Source organism: Staurois parvus, unplaced genomic scaffold (genome assembly GCF_062004578.1).
Source record: "Staurois parvus isolate SC_StPar_1 unplaced genomic scaffold, SC_StPar_1.0 ptg000635l, whole genome shotgun sequence".
Lineage (NCBI taxonomy): Eukaryota > Metazoa > Chordata > Amphibia > Anura > Ranidae > Staurois > Staurois parvus.
Window position 1 is genome coordinate 3,373,172 of NW_028318431.1, and position 24,511 is coordinate 3,397,682.

The window sequence follows — 24,511 nt, forward strand, 5'->3', positions numbered from 1 at the left end:
GGGCATGATGATGTCAGGAACAGTCCACTACACAAGACCGCTGGTCCGCAGTTGGGGGGTTTGGCAAGAGCGGCAGGGAACGGTCTTGAGCTGGGAGGATCGGTGGATTAGGTAAGTATATCTGTGCTCTGCAATCCCCCTAAACAAATATGAGCAGTTAACCCATGCAGTATGGGCACATGGGAAGGAAAAAAAATCCCTGGAATTCTTCTTTAAGTGGGAGGTAGTCTTGCCCTGAAGCACATAGGAACTGGGTTTGATTTCTACCAAGAATATTATCTACATGGAGAGCGTATGGTCTCCCTGAGTTCTTGCTTACACTTTTACAACATGTTTGTATATTAAAGTGTATGTGAACCTAAAAAAGAATCTCTTATTTGCTCGCTTTTGAAAACATTTTGTTCTGCCTACTGCTTACGTTCAAAAAATACCCGTTCATATCTGAAATTCAGAGTTGTGCTGTGTCCTACGCATACTTAAGCTGTCCATACATTGTCATTTCCTCATCCATACATTCAAGGTGGATGAGGTAACCGTCCCTGCTGCACTACTGTATTCTGACAGTGGGGGACTCCCCTTGCTGTCAGATCAGCACTGCAGCCACTGGCTGCAGCAGCCAATCAAGCGGCTTTTATCCGACAGGGCAGTTGTACAGAAGTCATTTGGCAGATCCACTTCTGTTTAACTACAGTAGCCACACATAGATTGAAATTTAGCCAGTCCCTGATGGATGAGCCTAATTTAGATCCATCTATGGCCACCTTTACTGTGTTATCTCAAGGAGTCCCCCAGATCTTATCTTACACTACAGAACAATTAGTCCCTATGCTGGGAATATCAGCAAAATGGGTGCAATTCAGTAATTTAACAGAAAACTGGGCAGTCTTGCAATTTCAGTCCGCAAAAAGGCATTTGGTGTCATTTTCACAAACGGAAATTAGGATATGGGTGCAACAGATCAGCAGGTATTGGATGAAGCACATTCAGCTGAAGTCTGAAGACAACAAAGTTCACACATACTGCCCACCAAATAAGTAGGTATTGAAGTGTTTTCTCTTGCAGGAAGGTTTTTTTTAATTTTTAGAAGCACTTTATCTTTAAACTTCTGGGACAAGAATAGAAGGAAAATGATTGTAACATCCTGACCTCAGGGACAGATGAATTATGCCTCTGCATTGCCATGTGTTGAAGTTTGCATTTTGAAAGTAGCTGGAGATTGGCTACTATGTCACTACTGTGTCTCTAATCAGCTGCAGAAAATTGTTGTCGAAAATTGGAGTCACCGCTAGTGCAACTGCTAAGTACAATAAACGTTCTTTCACAGGCTTTTTTCCATTTTTTTAAATTGCATGTAATTAATTCAATGAGCACAGCCTAGCCACAGATTAAATCTACAGCAGCATAAAAAAGTCACCTACTTTGTATTAATGAGAGCAGTGGAGGAACACCTGACTAATTTACCAATTACTGGAGCCAAAGCAAGATCTCTTATCGAAAACCTAGTTCAAAATTCTGAAAGCTCAAAAATAATCAGCAAGCCTTTGGGTTTCAAGAGTGATATCTTCTCAATAAATTGTAAAGAAATGAAAAGCACATCTTTGCATCCATCTAACTTTATTTTCAGCAATGTCATCATTCACTGGATGACATAAGGTTTTATCTACTTACTGCTACCATAATCTACATGGTTCACTAGTGGAAATCAACATTAACCTATCAGTCTGGGGGCAGTCGGTCTTTGCTGGAAGGGTCAGTCTGTGCTTGGGGGGGCTGTCTGTGTTGGGTGATTGGTCTGCGCAGGGAATTCACAGTGTGCTATGGGTAGGATTGCCACCTCATCCCTTTAAAACCGAACACATACCGTATTTTTCGCTCAATAAGACGCACTTTTTTGCCCCCAAAAAAAGGGAGGAAAATGACCTAAAGCGGCCGGTCCGGTATTTCTGCCGCTACCATGTCAGAATACCATTCTCTCCTGTGGGGGGGGATGGAGTCTGTACTGAGGGGTCTGTGCTGGAGGGGAGTCAGTTTGTATTGGAGAGGGGTTGGCCTTTGTTGAACAGGGATTCTATACTGAGGGGGTAGGCTGGGATGGGTGGTTTAGGGATCTTAGGAGAGATCGGTATTGTGGGGGATATGGGCTTGGGGGGGTATTTTACTGGGTAGTGGGGGTCATTTTGGTTGTAGTCTGTAAAGTGGCCTATGTGTTAGAGCTCATTCACATTTGTTTGGGGAGTGGTAAAACCCATCTGGGGGTGTACACATGATGTGAGCGCAATGCTTCGGTTGATCACTGCGCAGGAATTATACCTCCTGCTGCATTTGAGTAAATGTGGCTGCTCTGCAAGCACCTTGCAACCACATGCAATGCATGAGGTTGCAGCACGTTAGGTCAGGGTTCAAACGGTTAAAGCAGGTGGTTAGGAGACAATGCAATGCCTCTTCACTGCCTGTCAAAATGCAATCTGTGTTCAGATCGCTCTTCAGAGACCAAAGTGAACCAGCCCTTACACTCTTTGCGGCATCTGTGTGCTGAGTATAGGGCGAGAAGGCTCAGGTTTTATTTAATTATACCCTTTTAAGCTCCTCCCATTGTCAGCACATTTTGGCCACACCCACAATTTCCGCACAGCACGCTATGTGTGCTGCTTTATTTCTTCATTTCATGTTTTTTTAAGGGCGGGAGGGAGTGTAAAAAAAATGATGGGCCCCAGGTGCCAGATGTGCTAGGTACACCACTGGCTCAAAATTAGAAGTCCAAAAGGAGAAGGAGAGCGGTGGTGGAGCAGGGGAGGAGACATCCTCTCACTTAGGCTCTTGCTCTCGCTGAAGCAGCAAGTGTGGGCTCAATGGGGGTGCAGTAGCTGCTGGAGTTTATTTTTGTGTTAAAAGCGTTGTCGGGCAGCAGTACGCTACACAAAAAAAACCCGGTGCAGAACCCCCCCCCCATCCCCCATTAGTACACCACTGGCTGAGAGACATAATTTTTGCAGCATTTGGAACTAGCTACACAATCTGCATCTTCATTACATACTAATTTTATCCAGTGCAACTGCTGGTGATCAGGGCACATCAGTGATTTGAAGTCGCATAGACAAGCACTGTAGTCAGCTACAGAAGCAAATCCATAGCCAGCTGTCAAGTGCCATAGAAAGTATATATAGAGATTTGTAGCTTCTACACAACACTGCTACGAGGTTTCTAGCGTGACATGGTCCTGTGTTACATGGGCGCTAATCTCTTTCCTCTACAAGGATACTGAGGGGTTAAACAGTTACATACACAGGGTAGAATTGAATGGTTTGAAAGTCTCCTGTGGCCAACTGCCTCAGACGAAAAATGTTATCTGGTCTTAGAAATGTTTATGTTAAATTCAATGGTTGATTTAAGAGACTGGCAACTTTAAAACAGAGCTCCACCCAAAAGGGGAGGTTCTGCTTTAAGGACTCTTATCCAGCTCCCCGTTAAGGAATGGCACCTTTGGGGAGTGGGGGAGGGGGTAAAGTGCCGATTTTGACATTTCCCATTTCCGCTCTGATCGCAAAGGCGATCTGAAGTAGTTTTCCTGCCCCCTCCCTCCACGCAGTCTTCTTGGACACGTGACAGGTCCAAGAAGACTATGGACCATTCACAAGGCGTAGCGCTGTTCACACATGCGCATTGAGCACCCAGCTGTGGCAGCCGGGTGGCCACTCTTTAAGATGCACCTTAGGTGAACCTGACTCCGATGAGCACACCACTGGATTGAGGGACAGGTAAGTGGCTGTTTTTTAAAAATTCAGCAGCTACAGTTTTTGTAGCTGCTGATGTTTATTTTTAACAGGAGACTGGAGCTCCACTATAAAGAATTTCAGGTATGGATATTTTTACATAGTTACATTAGTTCAGCTAGGACCAATGTAACTATGTATATGCCATATCTTGGTAATCTCTATGAAAGCTGGAAATCACTGTAGTAGGCACCCCTAATCCAGTGATCTACACTTGCTTCTGAGTCCTGTGCCAAGTGGTTGGCCTGCTGCATTCTGAACACAGGAGGCTGTCCTCCTAGCAACGGCGCCTGTCATGGAATGCTTTGCGTTTTCTGAATAAATGCAAAGCATTCTCTGAATGGATGAAGTGGAGAGTGTGACATCACCATCTGCCTTTTTCACCTTGTCCAATCAGAGAATGCTTTGCAAAGCATTCTCTGAAAGGGACCCGTGCAGGGAAATCCACCTCCTGTGTTCAAAATGCAGCATGGCAGCCACTAAGTACAGAACCCAGAAGCAAGTGGAGATCACTGGAGTAGTGGTGTTTACTACAGTGCTTTCTGGTATCTAGAGGGATCCTACATATATCATATATACCTATTTACATTGGTCAAAGCTGGACTAATGCAACTATATAGAAATATCTATACCTGGAATTCTTTTTTACACCAAAAATATGTAAAAACAAAATACTTTGCATTTGTAATATGTCCTCTCCTTCAAAAGACGAATATAATATTAGGTTATCCACAATAGACCGATTGTAACTATTATAAACTAATATAAAAGACTAGAAACTTTGCTTCACTTTAAAAGCATGTTATTTCTTCATCCGGCAAAATACATAAATGCATAATCTCCTTTCAAATCTCATATCTCTGGTGTAGAGAACCTTCCCCATTAATATTTTTGGTTGAAGCTTTCTATCGGTAACCAGAATCTTGATTTAACAAAAATTGTTTAAACTCTGCATCAGTGATAATCCTTTCCATAATCCAAGTGATCCTTTTACAAGTGATAATCTTGTGATTTCAAACGCTGAACGAACTTCCCGCGCATTTTAAAAAGTATATAAGGCTACATTTATGCTAAATGTAGAGAGCAAAAGTAGCACTAAGTATGTAATATGTTTATCCCAAAAGCTACCTAGCTTAAGAGAAGTATAAACCCCAGCTGAGAGCTGCATATTTCTAGCATTGGATTACCATAAATACATTTGGCTCTCACAATCTAAACATACCCCATGACAGCCTATATTATGCAGAATACAGCTTGCCAAACACATAGATATATGAGAAGGTGGATCCAATATCTTATTATATTGGTATGTTGCAATGTTTTTTTTTTAAACTCGATGCGCTGTCTCTAGTGGCTGGAAGCTGTCACAGTCAGTGCAGTCAAAACATTTTTCTTCTTATGGTGGATACCTGGCAGTACAGGAAGCTCGGGTATTCAAGGTGAACTTGCCAGAATAGACATTTGGGAGCTTTTATTGCTGCATAGGCATTTCTGAACACAGGCACCTGGGGCACATGCCCTGGTCACCTGTCTGGGACCCCAAGTCTAGCGAGACCTCTGACAGAGCATGCCAGCTTGGAACTGAGTGATATCCCAGCCCATAGTGCCAGGGCTGCTGTTAGAAACCACGGGGCCCCATACAACAAAGCTGACAGGGCCCTCCCCCCCAAAAAAAAACAAAGATTACTATGCTTCAGTTATGAATGAACACAGTGAGTAAGAGGTACTGACCACTTGCTGTGTTCATCAACCTGAAGGATCTTATTGTGTGCTTGCAGTTACCAATGAAAAGGAGAGGAGGGAACCAAGGAGCACTGCAGGGGTGGGCACACAGAGGGGCCTGGGCAACAATGTATGGTGCATAGGGAGGTGAGGGGGGCTGTGGGGGGCAATTACTGGAATCAATCCCCTGTATGTTGTTCTCTCTGCAGCAGCTGAATGCTAGAGGGAAGGAGAGGAGAAGCCAGCTTTCAGCTGCTGCAGAGAGAGCCATACAGGGGATCAGTTCCAGTAATTGCATTCCCACCGTGCTGATCACCACCCTGCACACATCAGATTTACCCAGCTGCCTGGGCCCCCCTGCTCTTCTGGGCCCTGTACAGGAGGACCGGTGGTACCCCCTTATCCACGGCCCTGCATAGTGCCTACATAGTTCTACTACAATGCCGTTCAGCAGAGACCTGGGAGTCAGCAGCACTTTATCTGTACAGCTTTTCTCAGGTAAGTAAACCTTAAATCCCCCATTGACAACAAATAAAGGGGGCACAGACTACTGCCTGCCAATGTCATGGGAGCACTGACCCCCTTAACAATGTTAGAGGGAAACAGACCACTGGACATCAATGTTATGGCATAACAAACCACTGGACATCAATATTATAAGGGCTAAAAACACTGAAACCCAATGTTATGGGGGTAATCAAAATTCCTCCACAGCAATGTGAAAGACTCATTGACATTTATCGCAAACGCTTAATTTCAGTTGTTGCCGACAAGGGTGGCACAAGGTTTAGGGGGCAATTCATTCTTCACATAAGGTCAAGCAGGTTTGGACAGCCTTTTTCCCTTAATAAATGAAATCATCATTTAAAAACTGCATTTTTTATTTAATCAGGTTATCTTTGTGTAATATTAAAATTAGTTTGATGATCTGAATCATTTAACAGTGACAAATATGCAAAAAAAAAATCAGGAAGGTGACAATTCCTTTTTAACAGCACTGTATAAAACGTGTGAATGTGTGCCCTGACATCTGCTTTAATCACAATATTACCTTCACCACCTTCCTGAAAATAATTTGCATAAAATAAGCCCAAGTGCTACTTTACTCACCACTGGGTTCTTTGTATTTGAATCAAATTCTGTAGAATTTGCATCTGAAATAGAGATAATTGAGTATTAATATACATGTAATATAAACGTGTCATGAACCAAATAATTCTTTTTATGAGGGAGGCATTAAAGCAAACCTGTTGCTCTGCCCTACATGCAGCAACACAGCTTGGTCAAGAAAATTGGATCAAAATACACAGCCAGCTTGCTGACAGAGAACTGAAACAAGGACCATATAATGATGAGCTAATCCCTCTGTCCTCTTCCCATTCTCCTCCTTACTGGCAGAGCTTGTGCAGGCAGTGATTTCTATATTACCCCTCCCTCTTCCAGTCCGAGTGCTGCTACACCTCATTAGAGAAGGTTGATATTAAGAACAATCCAGGTATTTACATTAGCTGGGGCTCCTCTTCTCCTCCCGGAGCTTCCTCAGCAAGTCATGTGCTGAGGGGGCACACATGTGGGTGTGCTCCTGAGCCGAGCTGGGTGTGTCTAAAGACGCACAGTGCGGCTCATCCTGGCCCCCCGCTCATTCATCACAGGACAATAGCAGCAGGAGCCTAGGGCTGCTGCTCTCAGAGTCACATGTAAAGGCAGGAAGTGAGGAGAGAAGATCGCCGGCTGGGACCAAGCTGGATCATGGGAGGAGACAGGTAAATGTTTATGAGGTGAAGGGGGCACAGCAAGTGGCGATACATTTTTTACTTTAATGCAGGGAATGCATTAAGGTAAAAATGTTCATGAATCTAACACTTTGAGAGAAAAAATGTCAGCTCTCATTTAGAGGTTTGCTGTCAGTCTAAAGCTGTGAACATGCCTATAATAGGAGAGAGCAAGGGTATGACCTCATCAGTGTGCCGCTGCTCTTTCAGTGTCCAATCAGCAGGCTGAGGAAGGGGAGGTGACGAAGGAAACAGAACTTCTGCAGACATTCTTTCTCATAGTCATTCATTAGATAAAAGAATACTATTCCCATTAGATTATTGTTTTTGCCTGGGGAGATTTTTTATACCCATGTGCCCCTTACATTAGTTGGAGCAATGCAATGTATGACTGGAACCCAAAAGCAATCGTAGTACATACCGCAGTTGGCAGTGGAGTAACACAGAAACAATGCTGAGTGCTGTGGTGTGTATTGTGAGCCATAAATTATACAGAATTTCATATATCTTATGTGCTGTAATATTCCTTCCTTCAGAATACTATATGGGAGAGATGTACTACAACTGGAGAGTGTAAAATCTGGTGCAGCTCTGCAAAGAAACCAATCGGCTTCCAGGTTTTACACCCCGGTCGCATCGGGTGCAACTTGGCATGCAATTTGCTCGCCCTGCGTCTTGCAAATCGTATGCCAAGTCGCACCCTATTGTCTGCTATTAGAGCGGTCATATCGGTGCGATTCCCACTTGGTCTGAGCCGCGCCGATTTGTAAAGTACTGCGTGCACGACTTTTGTTGAGATTTGCATAGACACCTGTGTCAGATGTCTTGTAAATCGCAACTGAAATTGGCATGTGTCCCGATTTTGAAATTGTGCGACTTCACTGTAAGTCGCACGATTTCAAAATCGGCTTTGATATGACTGGGGGCTTATTATCAAAGCTTGACTGAGCAAGCTGATTGGCTACCATGCACAGCTGCACCAGATCCTCAGTGCTACAGTTTTAGTAAATCTCCCACTATAATTCTATATAGTCTCCATAACACTACTCCTGGGCCACAAAGAAAATATTAGAAAGCTTCTGTTTGTTAGCAGTTGGATTACCGAACAGACTTGAGGTCTGAGAGGATTCTATCAGCTCAATGGACAAACAAAACATTATGTTGGGTGACAGTAGATGTTGTAGACAAAGTAGCTTGTGGCTTTTTTTTTCAGTGACCATACATAGTGATAATGTACAACTGAAACATCAATGATTTAATAATCAATGGTTGATGATTCTGCCACTCCAAAACACCGTGATATCATAGCACAAGAAACATCTGCTCAAACAGGGATCTCCAAACTTTTCAGTACGTGGCCAACATCATATACCTTACAAACATTTGCGGGCAAATAAAAATCACTTTTAAAAATGTATTTGTCGTCCTTACATCAAGGTTCACATCAAAGCAGCCCTTTACATAAGGATCCCAATTAGAGTTCCCCCTTACATCAGAATCTCCATCAGAGTTCCCCCTTACATCAGAGGCTCCCTTATATCAGGATCAGGATATATAATGATCCCCATCAAAGTCCCCCCTTACATCAGAGTCCCCCTTTACATTAGCTAGCTGTGGGCCACAACAAAATCTGTAGAGCCCCCTTTACATTAGGGTCTCAATCAGATTCTTCCCTTAAATCAGGGTCTCTGTTGATGTCCCAGAGTCCCCATCACAGTGCGCCTTATATCAGGATAAAGCAGAAACCATGGGCAGCCTCTGCTGATCTGAATCCTCAATTTGTGCACAGGTTTACGCCACAGACCCTAGCTGTGGGCCACAAAAAAATCTATAGTGGGACGGATGTGATCCGTGGTTCGTAGTTTGGAGACCCCTGTACTAGACCATTGTCCTGGGGGGCTGTGGCCCAGGAAACCTCTGCATTTCAGCACATTCTATGTACAACTTATACATTAATGCACAAGGTTATATGCTTTTTAGACACAGCTTCTGTTAAGAAATTAATTTTTTCAAAACAGGAACAACAACTGTACAAAATAAAAATGTTCTTTTTTTAGGTCTTAAATCAGTTGTCCCAAACACAATACATTGATTTTTCTCATTACTTGCTTGTGTTTGAGGTAGAATAAAATCATCATCCCAATATTTAACAGGGCTCCGTAATGGAATCCTTTGATAAGAGTTGACTAAATGAGGCTGTATATGAATATGCATATACTGGAATGACCATGTGATATTAATATATAACTTACATTTTACCCATCCATTTGCTTTGAAAGAAATTTGTGTAAAATAGCCTTTCCTTCCTAAAATAGTCTTTTCCTTCCTAAATGTAAAACACCTTATATTATTTTAATAAACGATAACATATTCTACAGTTTCATATACTTATCACATTTATATTTCACATTCATTTTAATTCTATACTTATTCATTTTTATCTCAATTTCATATATCCTTCTCATATTTTTTTATACTGCCTGTTTAATATTCTAGAATAGTTCCCATCCTCACATTTATATTTCGATATTTAATTTACAAAATTGGAAACTCTGAAAGTATTAACGTTGACTACAAATTAAGAAATTAATGTCAAATATGAAGGTATCAGTTACTGGAAACAAAGCTTGTCACATACACCAATACCGAATCCATCAACCGTCAGTTCAATAATGGAAATGTTGGTGAACAGAAAATCAGATTGTAAATGTTATGCACATTGTTGTATATATTAACACAAGACAACATGGAAGCTATTATTATATTATAGTGACATACTGATGGGCATGAAAGTTTTCCAGAGAAAAAAGTAATGGGAAAGATAACTCTATCTGTTCTGCTGTGATTGACTCTATTTTTAGAAGCACAATAATATAAATTCCTTATAGAACTGTTGTTTTTACACTCTTTGGGGTTGATTTACTAAAAACTGGAGAGTGCAAAATCTGGAGCAGCTCTGCAAAGAGATCAATCAGGTTCCATATTTTTTTTGGTGAAAACTTAAAAGGATAAGTTCACCTTTTAACAAAAAATAACAAATGCACACTTTTTGCAGGTAAAAAAAAGTGATTGTTTTTGGAGCCTCTAAAGCATTGCACCAGTGATCAGCAGATTGTTATTGCACCAGTGATCAGCAGATTGCTATTGCACCAGTGATCAGCAGATTGTTATTGCACCAGTGATCAGCAGATTGTTATTGCACCAGTGATCAGCAGATTGTTATTGCACCAGTGATCAGCAGATTGTTATTGCACCAGTGATCAGCAGATTGCTGGTGCGATGCAAGTCTCTTGCAGACCTGTTCGTGTATCTGTGTGCCAGTCAGGCAAATACTTACTGACAGGAAGACTGAATGAACTACCATGGTCCTCCACTGCGCTGTGGCAGTTCATTGAGAACTACAAGCAGACAGCTGCATACTGTCGGAACTTGTGGTGTTCTCATTCATAGAATACTGTGAATGAGTGATGTGGCCGAGGCACACAGGCGCATTTTTAAAAACTATGACCGCTAGCAGGGAGGAGAAGATCCCTGTTAGCTATCACAAAGGGGATCAGGAGGGTGCAGGGGCTTGTTCACTCATAACATGTTACATGTTACACCCTGAATATGGTTGTAACATGTTATGAAAGGTGAACTTATCCTTTAATTAAACAAGCTGAATTTAGAAGCTGATTGGCTACCATGCACAGCTTCACCAGATTTCGTACTCTCGAGTTTTAGTAAATCAACCCCATTGATAGAACTGACGTTATGTAACTTGGCTCTTGACTGCATTTGCAAGCCAGCTGAGTTCTATGGAAAGGCACAAGGATTAGCATTTGAAGTTACTATAGATTTACTATAGGAGTAGAGGCTATTCACTATGCAGAGTGTATGTTCAATTAGCCTAGTAACTAAGGGTGTACTCACCCTGTAACGTGACGTGCCCAAGCACATTTGACCCCCAAAGTCCAGTTACTTTGACTAGTGTGATCATTCCATACTGTGGTCTAGCCAACTTGAAAGCAGTAGTCTGGAACACAGATGAGTTGGACATGGGCATGACATGAATCAGTGTGATAGCTAACTGTGCCCAAGTACAAAACTCGAACGCTGTAGCAGATTAGCTACATTTATGCCCACTCAGGATATGCTCAGGACCAGTCCAATCAGAGCACAGGAAGCAAGCTTGGGCTTGCCACAACAGGCCTCCTGGAGAGTGGAGATGGGGACAATCATGTTTGGACATGGTACAAGGTAACCTTGCCTACTATGAGTACAACCTAATATGAAGCTGTGTTTTCTTTGAATACCCAATCATTCGCAAGAAAAATTATTGATTATTAAAGTACTCACAGTCCAGGAAGTGGAACGGTGGTACATAGATGCAGAGTGTATTGGTGCAGAGATATTGGGCACCACATTATGTAAGTGTAAAATTTGCAATACTTTTTATTCAAGTGTTAATTAAATACTGCACAGTGAGAGATTCTGTCTTTGTTGTCCTTGGGTGACATTGATGGAGAGATATTGGGTACATAGGAAACGTGATGATTGGAGGAAAAGTGAGGAACAGCAGTTGGAGAGCATCTGGGGCAAACAGCGCTTTATGACCTTTTCTTTTAAATAAGAGGGTCATGGATCTTTGATGAGTGCATTGTGCTGACACAGGAGGTGAAGCACTTTGGGAAGATTTGGTAGCACAGAAACAGTATTTCCATATTGGTGTTGGACTGCATGTAGCACTATTTATTGTATGTTATTTTGGTTCATGGCATTTGGAGACTGAGTAAGGGGTGTCAATGGGAAGTGTAAGCACCCACTTATAGTTTCACTTTCACAACTAGGAGCACCACTAGGTACTCTTAAAGGGGCAGCTACAAAAAAATAATTGCAACGCACCTGCTCTTAAAGGGGCAGCTACAAAAATATTGCAACGCATCTATATTGTGCAGGTGTACATAAGGTTTCACTATATTAGTATTTCACTTTTGGTAATATATGAATGGTATTATGGTTCTGCACAGGCAGTAATTTAGCTTGGAGGAAAGGCACCATATCTCTTTTATTATTTTTTTATTTTTATTTGGTTTTATTTGGTTCATGGTATTTGGAGAGTGTAAGCGCCCATTTATAGGTTCATACTCAAAGCTTTACCACATTCACTAAGTTAAATGGACATTCATTTTGCAATGTGAACATGCCCTATCTCCTAGTAAACCCACCACACCTTTGTAGCTTTTCAGAGACTCAAAAAAATACACAGTTCTATTAGGGAGGTGAAAGAGATGCTACATAGGGTTATATATATTATTATGCATTTCAGGAAAGTGTTCGCTCATCATTTGTGTGAACAGACATCCCCCAAATTTATTGGAATGTCAAGATGTCACCGTATCACCTACACCCTCAATTTCAAAAAAGTTGGGATGCTGTGTAAAATCTACATAAAATTAAAACGGAATGCAATGATTTGCAAATCTAATAAACCCATATTTTATTGACAATAGAACATCAAAAACATACCAAATGTTTAAACTGAGAAAATGTACCATTTTAAGAAACATTTCATTCAAAAAGTTAATTTTGAAATTGATATCAGCAACACGTCTCAAAAAAGTTGGGACAGGGCAACAAAAATCTGGCAAAGTAAGTGGTGCTTACAAGGAAGAGATGGAAGAACAGTTTGTAACTAATTAGGTTAATTGGCAACTGGTCAGTAACACAATTGTGTATAAAAAAAGAGTATCTAAGAGAGTCAAGAGTGTCTTGTGAGTAAAGATAAGCAGAGGTTCACCAAGCTGTGAAAAGTTGCATATAAAAATTGTCGAACATTTTCAGAGTAACATATCCATAAAAACAAATTATTTTGCCCTGGGACTTTTATATTAGGCGCAATACATACAAACAATAAATAACTAGTATACAGGTGAAACTCGAAAAATTAGAATATCGTGCAAAAGTTCATTTATTTCAGTAATGCAACTTAAAAGGTGAAACTAATATATGAGATAGACTCATTACATGCAAAGCAAGATAGTTCAAGCAGTGATTTGTCATAATTGTGATGATTATGGCTTACAGCTCATGAAAACCCCAAATCCACAATCTCAGAAAATTAGAATATTACATGCAATCAATAAAACAAGGATTGTACATAGAACAATATCGGACCTCTGAAAAGTATAAGCATGCATATGTACTCAGTACTTGGTTTGGACCCCTTTTGCAGCAATTACTGCCTCAATGCGGCGTGGCATGGAAGCCATCAACCTGTGGCACTGCTGAGGTATTATGGAAGACCAGGATGCTTCAATAGCGGCCTTCAGCTCTTCTGCTTTGTTCGGTCTCATGTCTCTCATCTTTCTCTTGGCAATGCCCCATAGATTCTCTATGGAGTTCAGGTCAGGCGAGTTTGCTGGTCAATCAAGCACAGTAATCCCACGGTCACTGAACCAGGTTTTGGTGCTTTTGGCAGTGTGTGCAGGTGCCAAGTCCTGCTGGAAAATGAAGTCAGCATCCCCATAAATCTCGTCTGCGGAAGGAAGCATGAAGTGCTCCAAAATCTCCTGGTAGACGGCTGCGTTGACCCTGGACTTAATGAAGCACAGTGGACCAACACCAGCAGATGACATAGCTCCCCAAATCAACATAGACTGTAGAAACTTCACACTGGACTTCAAGCATCTTGCAGTGTGTGCCTCTCCTATCTTCCTCCATACTCTGGGTCCTTGGTTTCCAAATGAGATGCAAAAGTTGCTCTCATCAGAAAAGAGGACTTTGGACCACTGAGCAACGGACCAGGTCAGTTTTTCTTTAGCCCAGGTAAGACGCTTCTGACGTTGTTTGTTGTTCAGGAGCGGCTTGACAAGAGGAATACGACATTTGAAGCCCATGTCCAGGATCCGTCTGTGTGTGGTGGCTCTTGATGCACTGACTCCAGCCTCAGTCCACTCCTTGTGAAAGTCCCCAACACTTTTGAATGGCCTTTTCCTGACAATCCTCTCCAGGCTGCGGTCATCCTTGCTGCTTGTGCACCTTTTTCTTCCACACTTTTCCCTTCCACATAACTTTCTATTAATGTGCTTTGATACAGCACTTTGGGAACATCCAACTTCTTTTGCAATTACCTTTTGAGGCTTTCCCTCATTATGGAGGGTGTCAATGATGGTTTTCTACACAACTGTCAGGTCAGCAGTCTTTTCCATGATTGTGATTCCTACTGAACCAGACTGAGAGACCATTTAAAGGCTCAGGAACCCTTTGCAGGTGTTATGGCTTAATTAGCTGCTTAGAGTGGGACACTTTGAGCCTAGAATATTGCACCTTTTCACAATATTCTAATTTTCTGAGATTGTGGATTTGGGGTTTTCATGAGCTGTAAGCCATAATCATCACAATTATGACAAATCACGGCTTGAACTATCTTGCTTTGCATGTAATGAGTCTATCTCATATATTAGTTTCACCTTTTAAGTTGCACTACTGAAATAAATGAACTTTTTCACGATATTCTAATTTTTTGAGTTTCACCTGTATATGAATTTCAGAATAATGTTCCACAACATAAAACTGCAAAGGCTTTTATTATATCATCATCTAAAATACACAATATCATCAACAGATTCTGAGAAACTAGAGAAATCTCTGTGCGCAAAGGACAAGGCCAAAACACAATATTGGATGTGAGTTATCTTCGGGTCCTCAGAAAGCACTGAATAAAAAACAGGCATGATTCTGTGATGGACATCACTCAATGGCTCAGGAATACTTCCAAAAATCACTGTGTGAAAGCTGTTCGCTGTGCCATCCAAAAATGCAAGTTAAATCGCTCTCATGCAAAGAAGCTATATCTGAACATGATTCAGAAATGCTGCTTTCTTCTCTAGGCCAAAGCTCATTTTAAATGGTCTGTGACAAAGTGGAAAACTGTCCTGTGGTCAGTCAAATCAATATTTGACATTCTTTTTGGTAACTACGTGTGCCTTGTCCTCCAGGCTAAAAACAAAAAGGACCTTCTAGCTTGTTTTCATTGCGCAGTTCAAAAGCCTGCATCTCTGATTGTATGGGGGGTGCATAATTGCATATGGAATGGACAACTTGCACAAAGGTACCATCAGTGCTGAAAAATATATCCAGCTTTCAGAGCAACATATGCTCCCAATCAGATGACGTCTTTTTCAGTGAAGGCCTTAGCTGGCCTGACTGCAGTCCAGGCATTTCCCCAACTGAAAATATTTGGCTCATCTTGAAAGAAAAATACAATAAAGAATACTCAGGATTGTTGAGCAGTTTGAATTTTTTTTCAGACAAGAATGGGAAAACATACCTCTCCCAAAACTCCACCAACTCTGGATGCTACATCGTGATAAACATGGCTCTTTCCCAACTTTTTTGAGATGTGTTGCTGCCAATTTCACCATTACCTCCCCCCCCCTTAAACTTTTGCATATTTTTATAGTTTAAACATTTGATGTTTTGTATTTTCTACTATGATTAAAATATGTGTTTTAGATTTTCAAATAATTACATGCTATTTTTTTATGTAGATTTTACACAGCATCCCAACTTTTTTGGAATCGGGGTTGTATAATGAAGCTGACAAGCAGCAGTGTACAACAGTGCACATCCAAAATAATCATAATCTTATTGGATGTGCACAATAAAATAATTTAATTAGCAACCACATGAGAAACACCTAAAAATGTTTAGCTGTGCAATATTATGGGCTATCCATAGTACTGGTGTTGTGTAAACACATAAAATCAGCACTTACAGTGTTAATTTTAATTTTCTGTTGTCAATCTAAAAAATTGTGTACTGAAAATACTCTCTACATACGTCAGCCTGTGGTGAACAGGAATAAAAATAAAGTTATGTCAACAGTACTAATGCGCAAATGGAGCCATTTTTTGATACAATATTTACCACAAAAACACTATATTGACAAAAGCATTGGGACACCCCTCCAAATCATTGGATTCAGGTGTTCCAATCACCTGCTTCTACAAATATTTGTGAAAGAATGGGTTACTCTCAGGAGCTCAGTGAATTCAAGCGTGGTGTGATACCGTTATAGGTTGCCATCTATCCATCCATGAAATTTCCTTGCTACTAAATATTCCATGGTCAACTGTTAGTGGTATTATAACAAAGTGGAAGCAACTGGGAACAGCAACTCAGCTACAAAGTAGTAAGCCACGACAAAATGGCACAGCGGGGTCAGTGCATGCTGAAGTGCAAAGTGCACAGAAGTCTCCAACTGTCTACAGAATCAATAGCTAAAGACCTCCAAACTTCGTGTGGCCTTCAGATTAGCACAACAGTGTGTAGAAAGCTTCATGGAATGGGTTTCCATGGCCAAACAGCTGCAGTGCAAAGTGCAGTGCACAGCGTCAGATGCAGTTGTGTAAATCGTGCCACCACTGGATTTTAGAGCATTGGAGATGTGTTCTCTGGAGTGACAATTCACGCTTCTCTGTCTGGCAATCCGATGGACGTGTCTGGGTTTGGCGGTTGCAGGAGAACGGTACTTGCCTGACTGCATTGTGCCAAGTGGAAAGCTTGGTGGAAGGGGGATTATGGTGTGGGGTTGTTTTTCAGGGGTTGGGCTTGGCCCCTTAGTTCCAGTGAAGGGAACTCTCAAGGCGTCAGCATACCAAGACATTCTGGACAATTTCATGCTCCCAACTGTTGGGGATGGCCCCTTCCTGTTCCAACAGGACTGCGCACCAGTGCACAAAGCAAGGTCCATAAAGACATGGATGAGCAAGTTTGGGGTGGAGGAACTTGACAGGCCTGCAAAGAGCCCTGACCTCAACCCAATAGAACACCTTTGGGAATATTTAGAGTGAAGACTGCGAGCCAGGTCTTCTCATCCGACATTAGTACCTGACCTCACAAATGTGCTTCTGGAAGAATGGTCAAACATTCCCATAGACACACTCCTAAACCTTGTGCACAGCCTTCCCAAAAGAGTTGAAGCTATTATAGCTGCAAAGGGTGGGCCAACTCAATATTGAACCCTATGGACTAAGACTGGACTAAAGTTCATGTGCGTGTAAAGGCAGGTGTCCCAATACTTTTGGCAATATAGTGTTTTTTTTTTTTTTTACTCAGACATTAGAAGGTAATCCCAGCACTGATGGAGCTAAATGCAGGATTTTTCATTGATGAGTAATGATGAGCATGTGCAAAATAGTTTTTTGAAAAGCTTTACCAACAAGCTTTAAGCCTGTACACACGATGAGAATATCGGATGAATGATCATTCATTTTTTTTGGTATGCTAGTATATCAAAAGTGAAGAGGTTACGAAAGTTATGAAAATTCTTGTACGACAGAAAGAAAATTCGGAAGTGATGTAATGTATTTGTATTGTATTTTCGGACGAAAATTTTACTGATTAAACGAAAATCATACGATCTGGTATCCTATGAGAAAGATTTTCATGCTTGTCCCTTGAAATAATCACAAAAACTGTGTACTAACGATCAGATTATTGTACGATCCCTTTGAAAGCGGTATTTTTAATATGATTTTTTGATCCTGTGTAAAAGGTTTTACAATCTTTAAAGTCAATGATCTATTGTTTTTCTATACAAAAAAGGAAACAAACCCATTGCTGATATTTTTTTTGACCCAATATTCAAACTTTTCAGTAAAGCAAAAGTTAAAGTGCTCCTAGCATCAGACATACAGTATATTTTCATGATAAGTGCTGGCATCCTAAGTAATGTCAAACTGTAAAACTTATATGTATTTATAACCTTTCAAAGAGATCACAGTACTACCCCCTCGAAATGCCTTCATCCGCTTCTCTCTCTCTCTATAAAAAAACGTTAAACTATTTGCCGCAGTGTATTTTAATTCATCACCTGGTCACTGACAATAAGCCTGAGCTCCTCTGTTGACGCATTTCACTCACAAAGAGCTTATTCTTAAAGTGAGAGCTAACTGGAGGAGGAATGATCCTATACATACATCAATGAAACACTTAAGTATGCAAATCACAAACTCTTTATCCCGCACCTATTACTGCCATTCTGTATCAAATACAAAGAGGAGATAGATTTTCTATTTCATGTCGAAACAAAGTATTTTTATACTTATATTTAATACACATTTACCTTGAGGTTTACATTTTAAATAGGATGTATCTCTCTGGTATAGAAGATCTAAGGGTCTTGATAAATCAACTTATTTTCTAGCCACCAAGTACAAGATCAAAGAACAAGAATGAGAGCAGTAAAGATAATCGTTTCTGTATCCCTTGGTTTCACACGAATGTGTTTTTTTTAGTGCGTTTTGCAGAAGCACACTACAGTCCATTAGACATGGTTTCCTATGGGACACATACACATCTATGCATCTAGCTGCTGTGTTTTTTTGGAAAGTGTCAGGGAATTTTTTCCTGCAGCAGATCAAGTTTTTGGTGCAATAGACTTAAAAGGAACGGCACCAAAAATCCATGTGTTGCATTTTTAATGCATTTTGGGCTTTTTTGGCAAACAGGAAAGTTTTGAGTGCGCCTGATGCGACTTTACACTCCCTGGCACAGAAGTTGCATCAAAGCAGTTCAGGAACATTTTCAGTTCAAGTTTTCAAGTTGATTGACAGGAGTGGAAGCCAATGGCTATTGATCTGCCCAATGAGGAAGAACAAAGCCAGGACATCCCCAGCTCTCATGCACAGTGCTGGATCGCAATGGGGCTCAGGTAAGTATAAGGGGGGTGAGGGGGCAAGTCTGTGACAAAGAAGGTTTTTGCATATAATGCATTAAGGTAAAAAAAAAAAACTTTAGGCTTTAGAACCATTTTAATTTGAAATTTTCCTCTCACTTTCTGTTTTGGCTATGGGACATGAAGTGAAGGGAATTCTTCCCAATGGGACACAAATAGCAAAAGATAAACTGACAAGGGTTATGACTGTTCCTATATTTGCCTATAGTTCTATTTTAACATTTGCAAATAATAGGTAAGTATTTGTCAAGTGGTTGAGAGTTATAAAATGTTTCATAGCTTTTAATCACTTCCCATCTAGATCATTTTTTTCCTTGTTCGCACATATGGTAATATCAGTATTTTTGTGCCATGTTTTCTTTGCTATTTATGACTTTTAAGCAACATCTGACATTGAATCTCACTCATCCTTTCATCAAAAATGGGAATATAATCTTGCAATTCAGTTTGTCCCACAAGAACAGGAAAAGACCTTGTATTATGCCCATAGATCATCCATAGCCATTTGGTTCCAGGAAATGGGGTACCAGATTCTAACAAGATGGTGCAAAGTGCCAGTTTTACGTCATAACATTTTCCCACAAATCTCCAATAGTTGTTGGTGGTGCAGCAAAGAAAAGCGCACCATGTTACACATTTTCTGGGAATGCCCAAAGATCTGGCCCCTCTGGAAAGAACTCATGAATACAATTAAACTTAAGTAAGTGGACTTGAGTGACAAGCTGGCAGCGTGTCTCCTACACATGACTGAAAGACCTATCTTGAAATATAAATCCTCCTTGAGCATCATCTACTTAATGCGGTTAAGGCCTGCGTTCTGATTCTATGGAAACACTCTAGTTTCCCCTCAAAAGCTTTATGGTTTTCCAAAGTCAATGATATTTTAAATATGGTAGGAATTCAGGCAGACTTGGAGACCATGACAGTATTTTACGTTCAAGGAGGCCGATTTAAATGTCTACTCAAATGTAGATAAACCCCAGCAACAGAAATGTTTCATGTGACACTTCCTAGTAGACTTCTCCTCTCTCTCTCTTTTTTCCTCCTCCATCCCCCTGATTACCTCCTGGAGAGGAAGCTGTCTCCTCTTTTGTTCCCCCCCAACAACCTAGACCCCATTCCTTTTGCCTTGCTTCCTTTTTCTAATTTGGCCTTTCTCCTCCTCCTTTCAATCAACAGTATTGCCCAATTAGTTGGTCATATTAAATTTTGTTTATATTTCAAATAACCCCATATCGTAACATTTTTGTTTTTATGATACCTGAGTAGTCTCCTTACCTGCTTAAGGTAGCATATAGGCAGTATATGCTGAAATGTCAGCAATGGCATGCACCTTTACCTGACTGATATTTCGGAAACTTCTGTCAGAATTGTATACAATTCTGGTATATCATTTGGATCAGACAGTATGATCCTATTACACTTCTGGTTGTTGATTGAATGTGATATGCTTGTAATGTGACCTTTCTAAATAAAGAATTAAAATACAAATCTACATATTTGGCTATAAAATTACTTAAAAGTATGGGTTTCCTTTTTTTAAGCTTCATCCTATTCCCTATTAGCTGCTATTACATAAAAAAACTTTCCAGCCCTCTGAGAAGTGCACCCTTTCTGTTAAAAGGAAGGTAAATACACAGACTTCTCTAGATTCTTATGCTGACAGTCTTGTCTGGATCCACCTCCTTATCTTTTCCTGTTTTTGACTGATGTCAGCTCTAGGCTGTCTGCTCTCCCCCTCCTCCTCTAACACAACATACAGCTCAGATCGATTCTTGTACAGACAGCCTCTATCTGCACACTGTGTAGCCGCCTGCTGTGCTGCAGTTTCTGACGTGTTCCCAGATAAAAAAAGGCTGTGCAGCAGAACAGTGTGCAGATAGAGGCTGTCTATAAGGAAATCGATCTGAGCTCTGTGCTGTGTGAGAAGAAGGAGGGGAAATGGCTGCAGCATCCAGGTGTGAAAGCTCTGAAACCGGAAGTATTCAAAGCTTAGGGCTTCCAGCTTCAAAGACAACAGAGGAGATCAGGGAACGGATGAATAAAGAAATGATCAACAGCTGCAGCCATGAGCTTCTTTTGTACCCTTCAATCTGTGGACAGATACAGTACAGTACATGGTACATCCAAAGAGCTGAAATGGTTGTAATGTATAAAGGTTTTAGAGAAGGGATTGTTTGTACTGAGCATATATAATTTTTGCACATATATCATGCTTTTGTATAAATATAGAATTGAAAGGGTCAGGATCTGACAAAGCTACGAGGGGCGTGGCGTAACGCGTAGATGTGACGTAGTGACGCACGTCCGGTTTGGCGCCATCTTGCTACACCAGAGTGCCTCAGTACACCCATGTGAGGTGTCACAAGCTCTATCGTTTTGTGCTCAAATGTGAGTTGTAACTTGGCGATTTTATACAGAATAAATGCTTTATACAGTTTTGCACTATGGAGGATCTTTGTGCTTTTGTTTCATGACTGCCACCACCCCATGAGTTTTAAAGTACATATACAGCAGTACCTATCCAGGGGGAATAGCAGATGGTGAAGGAGAGAGCATTGGAGAGTGTGGAGTACCTTTTACCTGGAGGAAACGTATAGGGTCCAGGTGTGACCCGTAAGGCTATTTGGCCCCTGTGGGTCGCAGGGGGAAGGTGAGAGGGCATGCTAGCCATATAAGGATTGTCACCCACCACTTGCACGGGCACAGGAGTATGTGTGTTCATCTAAAGTGTGTCTATACACTTACACTGAATATTGTAGATTATAATTATTATCTTGTTACTAGAACCACCAAGGAGTGTTGATCTATACCCCATAGAGGGAATCACTGTGTGTCACGATTGTGTAGGTTGTTTGACACAGAGTACACTTTTTCACTATTGAAATCCACCTTATTGAAGTGGGATATATATTTGTATTTAATAGATATTGATTGTGTATCAAATATTATAGCGCTACATCAATATTTAGTATTCATACGCACCATATTATTTTGACATAAAAGGATTGTATTCATGAAGTAATATACATCTCTAAAAGGTCCACAAAAAAAAAAAAGAATGAATGATTTAACCGAGTATGGAACATCAATGAAAGTCTACTAATCTCTGGACAGCTTGTCAATATCCATAGACAATATATTATTGTCCAATCATTTCACTACATTAAACCACAATGACAAATGATGACATCCGATGGCACCACAATTCTATAACTGACCATGTGCAGGAGATCAGCCATGTCGGCCAATTTTGGTTAGTCATTGATGTTCTTCCCCATAAGGCTCCATGCACACGGGGCGTTTTGATAACGCTGGTGATGTTAGTTGTTTGAAGTCACGTTAAAAACATGTTTTTCAGCTTTTTTTTGCATCTTGCATTAGCGTATAGCTGCATTTTCCCACGTTTTTAGCATTTTTTTTACCAAAAAAACATTTTTTTTGTTGGTAAAAAAAAGTCTAAAACCGCCAGTTTGTGGCGTTTTACTGCATTGTGCCGCATTTTTCAGCATTAGAGTGTTATTAAAGCTAAAAAATTGCTTTATAAACCCATTAGTCCTGGGTTTTTTTTCAAGCCAAAAAACGTTGATTACAGTATATGTGTGCATGGACACATAGGATAACATGCTGGGGGGTTTACTAGCTGTAGAAAAAAAAACATCAAAAGCCAAAAACAGCCGCTGTAAAAACGTCCAGTGTGCATGAGGACTAATAACCAGGCTGTAGAAATGTCTCTCCACTTTTCCCCTTCCTCTTCCACAGGCATAAAAAGCAAACTCAGGCAATCCTAGCACACATATCTATGTAACAGTTTATAAAAAAAAGAATTTTTCAGCTCTAATGTTCATGAGTGCCTCACAATACGCATTGACTACAGAAACCTGCCAGCGATAACTTTTGAGGTTCTAAAATGTAAAGCAATTTTTGTGACAACTTTAAAAGAAAAAAGAAAAATGAATCACAGCTTAAGTAAATTGTGAATTCAAATCACATTGTAAACTTCTTGGTTCATAGGATGCCAAGCTCTCTGTCTTTTGATTGTGTAAGTTCATTCACTGAGTGAATAATAAAATATCTCACCTTTCCAATTTAAACAGTTTCTTGCAAATTCCACCACTGCTAGCTGCATGCCCAAGCATACTCCTGGAACAAAACAATAACAATTTCATCAAAAAAAGATTATATAAACCACTTTAGTACACAAACAATTTTAGACATTGGAACTGGAGAATCAGATCCCCTAACAGTTTCATATGTTTGTATGGTGGCTCTGATGGTCATGTTCCCAACTCTAAAGCAGCAAATACAAAATAACTTTGCATTTTAAGTTCTTTTGGCTATACTTCTCCTGTGGATCACAGGAGTGCAGTTCGTTCTGCAATCCTGTGACCCATTTTCAGCTGACAGTGGGCTCAGCTGGTCCTAACCAGGGGCAGACTGACCATTTGGAAACTCGGGCACTGCCGGAGGGCCCGGGGTCAGTAGGGGGCCCCATGAGATGCCCCTGGTACCTTTTTCATAGGCTTTTTTGAGTTTGGGCAAAGACACAGGGGCCCCATGATCCCCTATAGCCCGGGGGCCCCATGAGTTGTCAGTCCACCCCTGGTCCTAACTGAGGAAAAATCCTGACTTTAATGTCGGGATTCACACCAGAGTCTAGAGCGACACCTGGTTCAGCCTCTCAGCGAGACGCTGAGAGCCTGGGCCAGCCGCTCCCTCCAACTCCAAGGCCCAGCGCTCCAGTGAGTGAAGGGGTGTGGGTGTGGGAGAGAGCAGACAGTGATGACTGACAGTCACCGCTCTTTGCTCACAGTGGCGGTGAGGACGCAGCGATCAGTGGTCATGTGATCGCTGTGTTCTTACACTTAGAGACGGCAGGGGACCGATGCCACATCCAGGTAAGTATATAACTGGAGAAAAAAAAACAAAATCTCATACTTCTCTTTTAGACCTGGTTCACATATGTGCAGGTGGCGCCACTTCAGATCCACACGGAAATCCGTGCAACCGCACCACCCACACAGAGAAATGCGGACCTGCGGGCGGGTGCCGTTAGTTTTAATGGCACGCCGACCACACTGGAAGACACAACTGTACTGGGAACCAAGGTTCCCGTGTGGGCTGCATTTTCAAAAGAAGTGCAGGGACTTCTTCCCTGCGTGTCACGGGGCACGGGAGTCCATTCAAATGAATGGGTTCTCATGCCCGCGCAAAATGTGGCCGCATATATGTGAACCGGGGGTTAATGTTCTTTGTTAGGGCAACTGTGCTAGAGAGATCTTGGCACCGTGGAGTTCTCAAAAAACATAAGAAGCCAGTAAGGGCTCGTTCACACTTTACTTTTTTTCCAACTCTTGCCAAACGCCCCTATAACGTTTGACAAGCGTTGATCCGGCATTCGCAAAGCGTTTTAACGCTCCACAAACTCTCCAAAAATGCTGTATGCGCAGTTACTAGGCGTTTGCCAAGAGTTAAAAATGCCCCACAAATGCCTATAATGAAGTTTGAATGGTGTTAACGCTCCG

General features: G+C 41.2%; 1 protein-coding gene across 6 annotated transcripts in view; it reads right to left on the reverse strand.

Annotated features, from left to right (window-relative positions):
• Nucleotides 1-24,511, reverse strand: part of CTPS2 (CTP synthase 2) — a 306,531-nt gene that overhangs the window by 120,755 nt on the left and 161,265 nt on the right. For all 6 annotated transcript variants that reach the window (XM_089693658.1, XM_089693654.1, XM_089693659.1 and 3 more), the window contains 2 exons: nucleotides 23,067-23,129; nucleotides 6,603-6,646 (listed from right to left, as the gene is read on the reverse strand). In XM_089693658.1, the coding sequence (XP_089549784.1) occupies nucleotides 6,603-6,646; nucleotides 23,067-23,129 (107 nt within the window). The remainder of the gene's footprint in view (nucleotides 1-6,602; nucleotides 6,647-23,066; nucleotides 23,130-24,511) is intronic.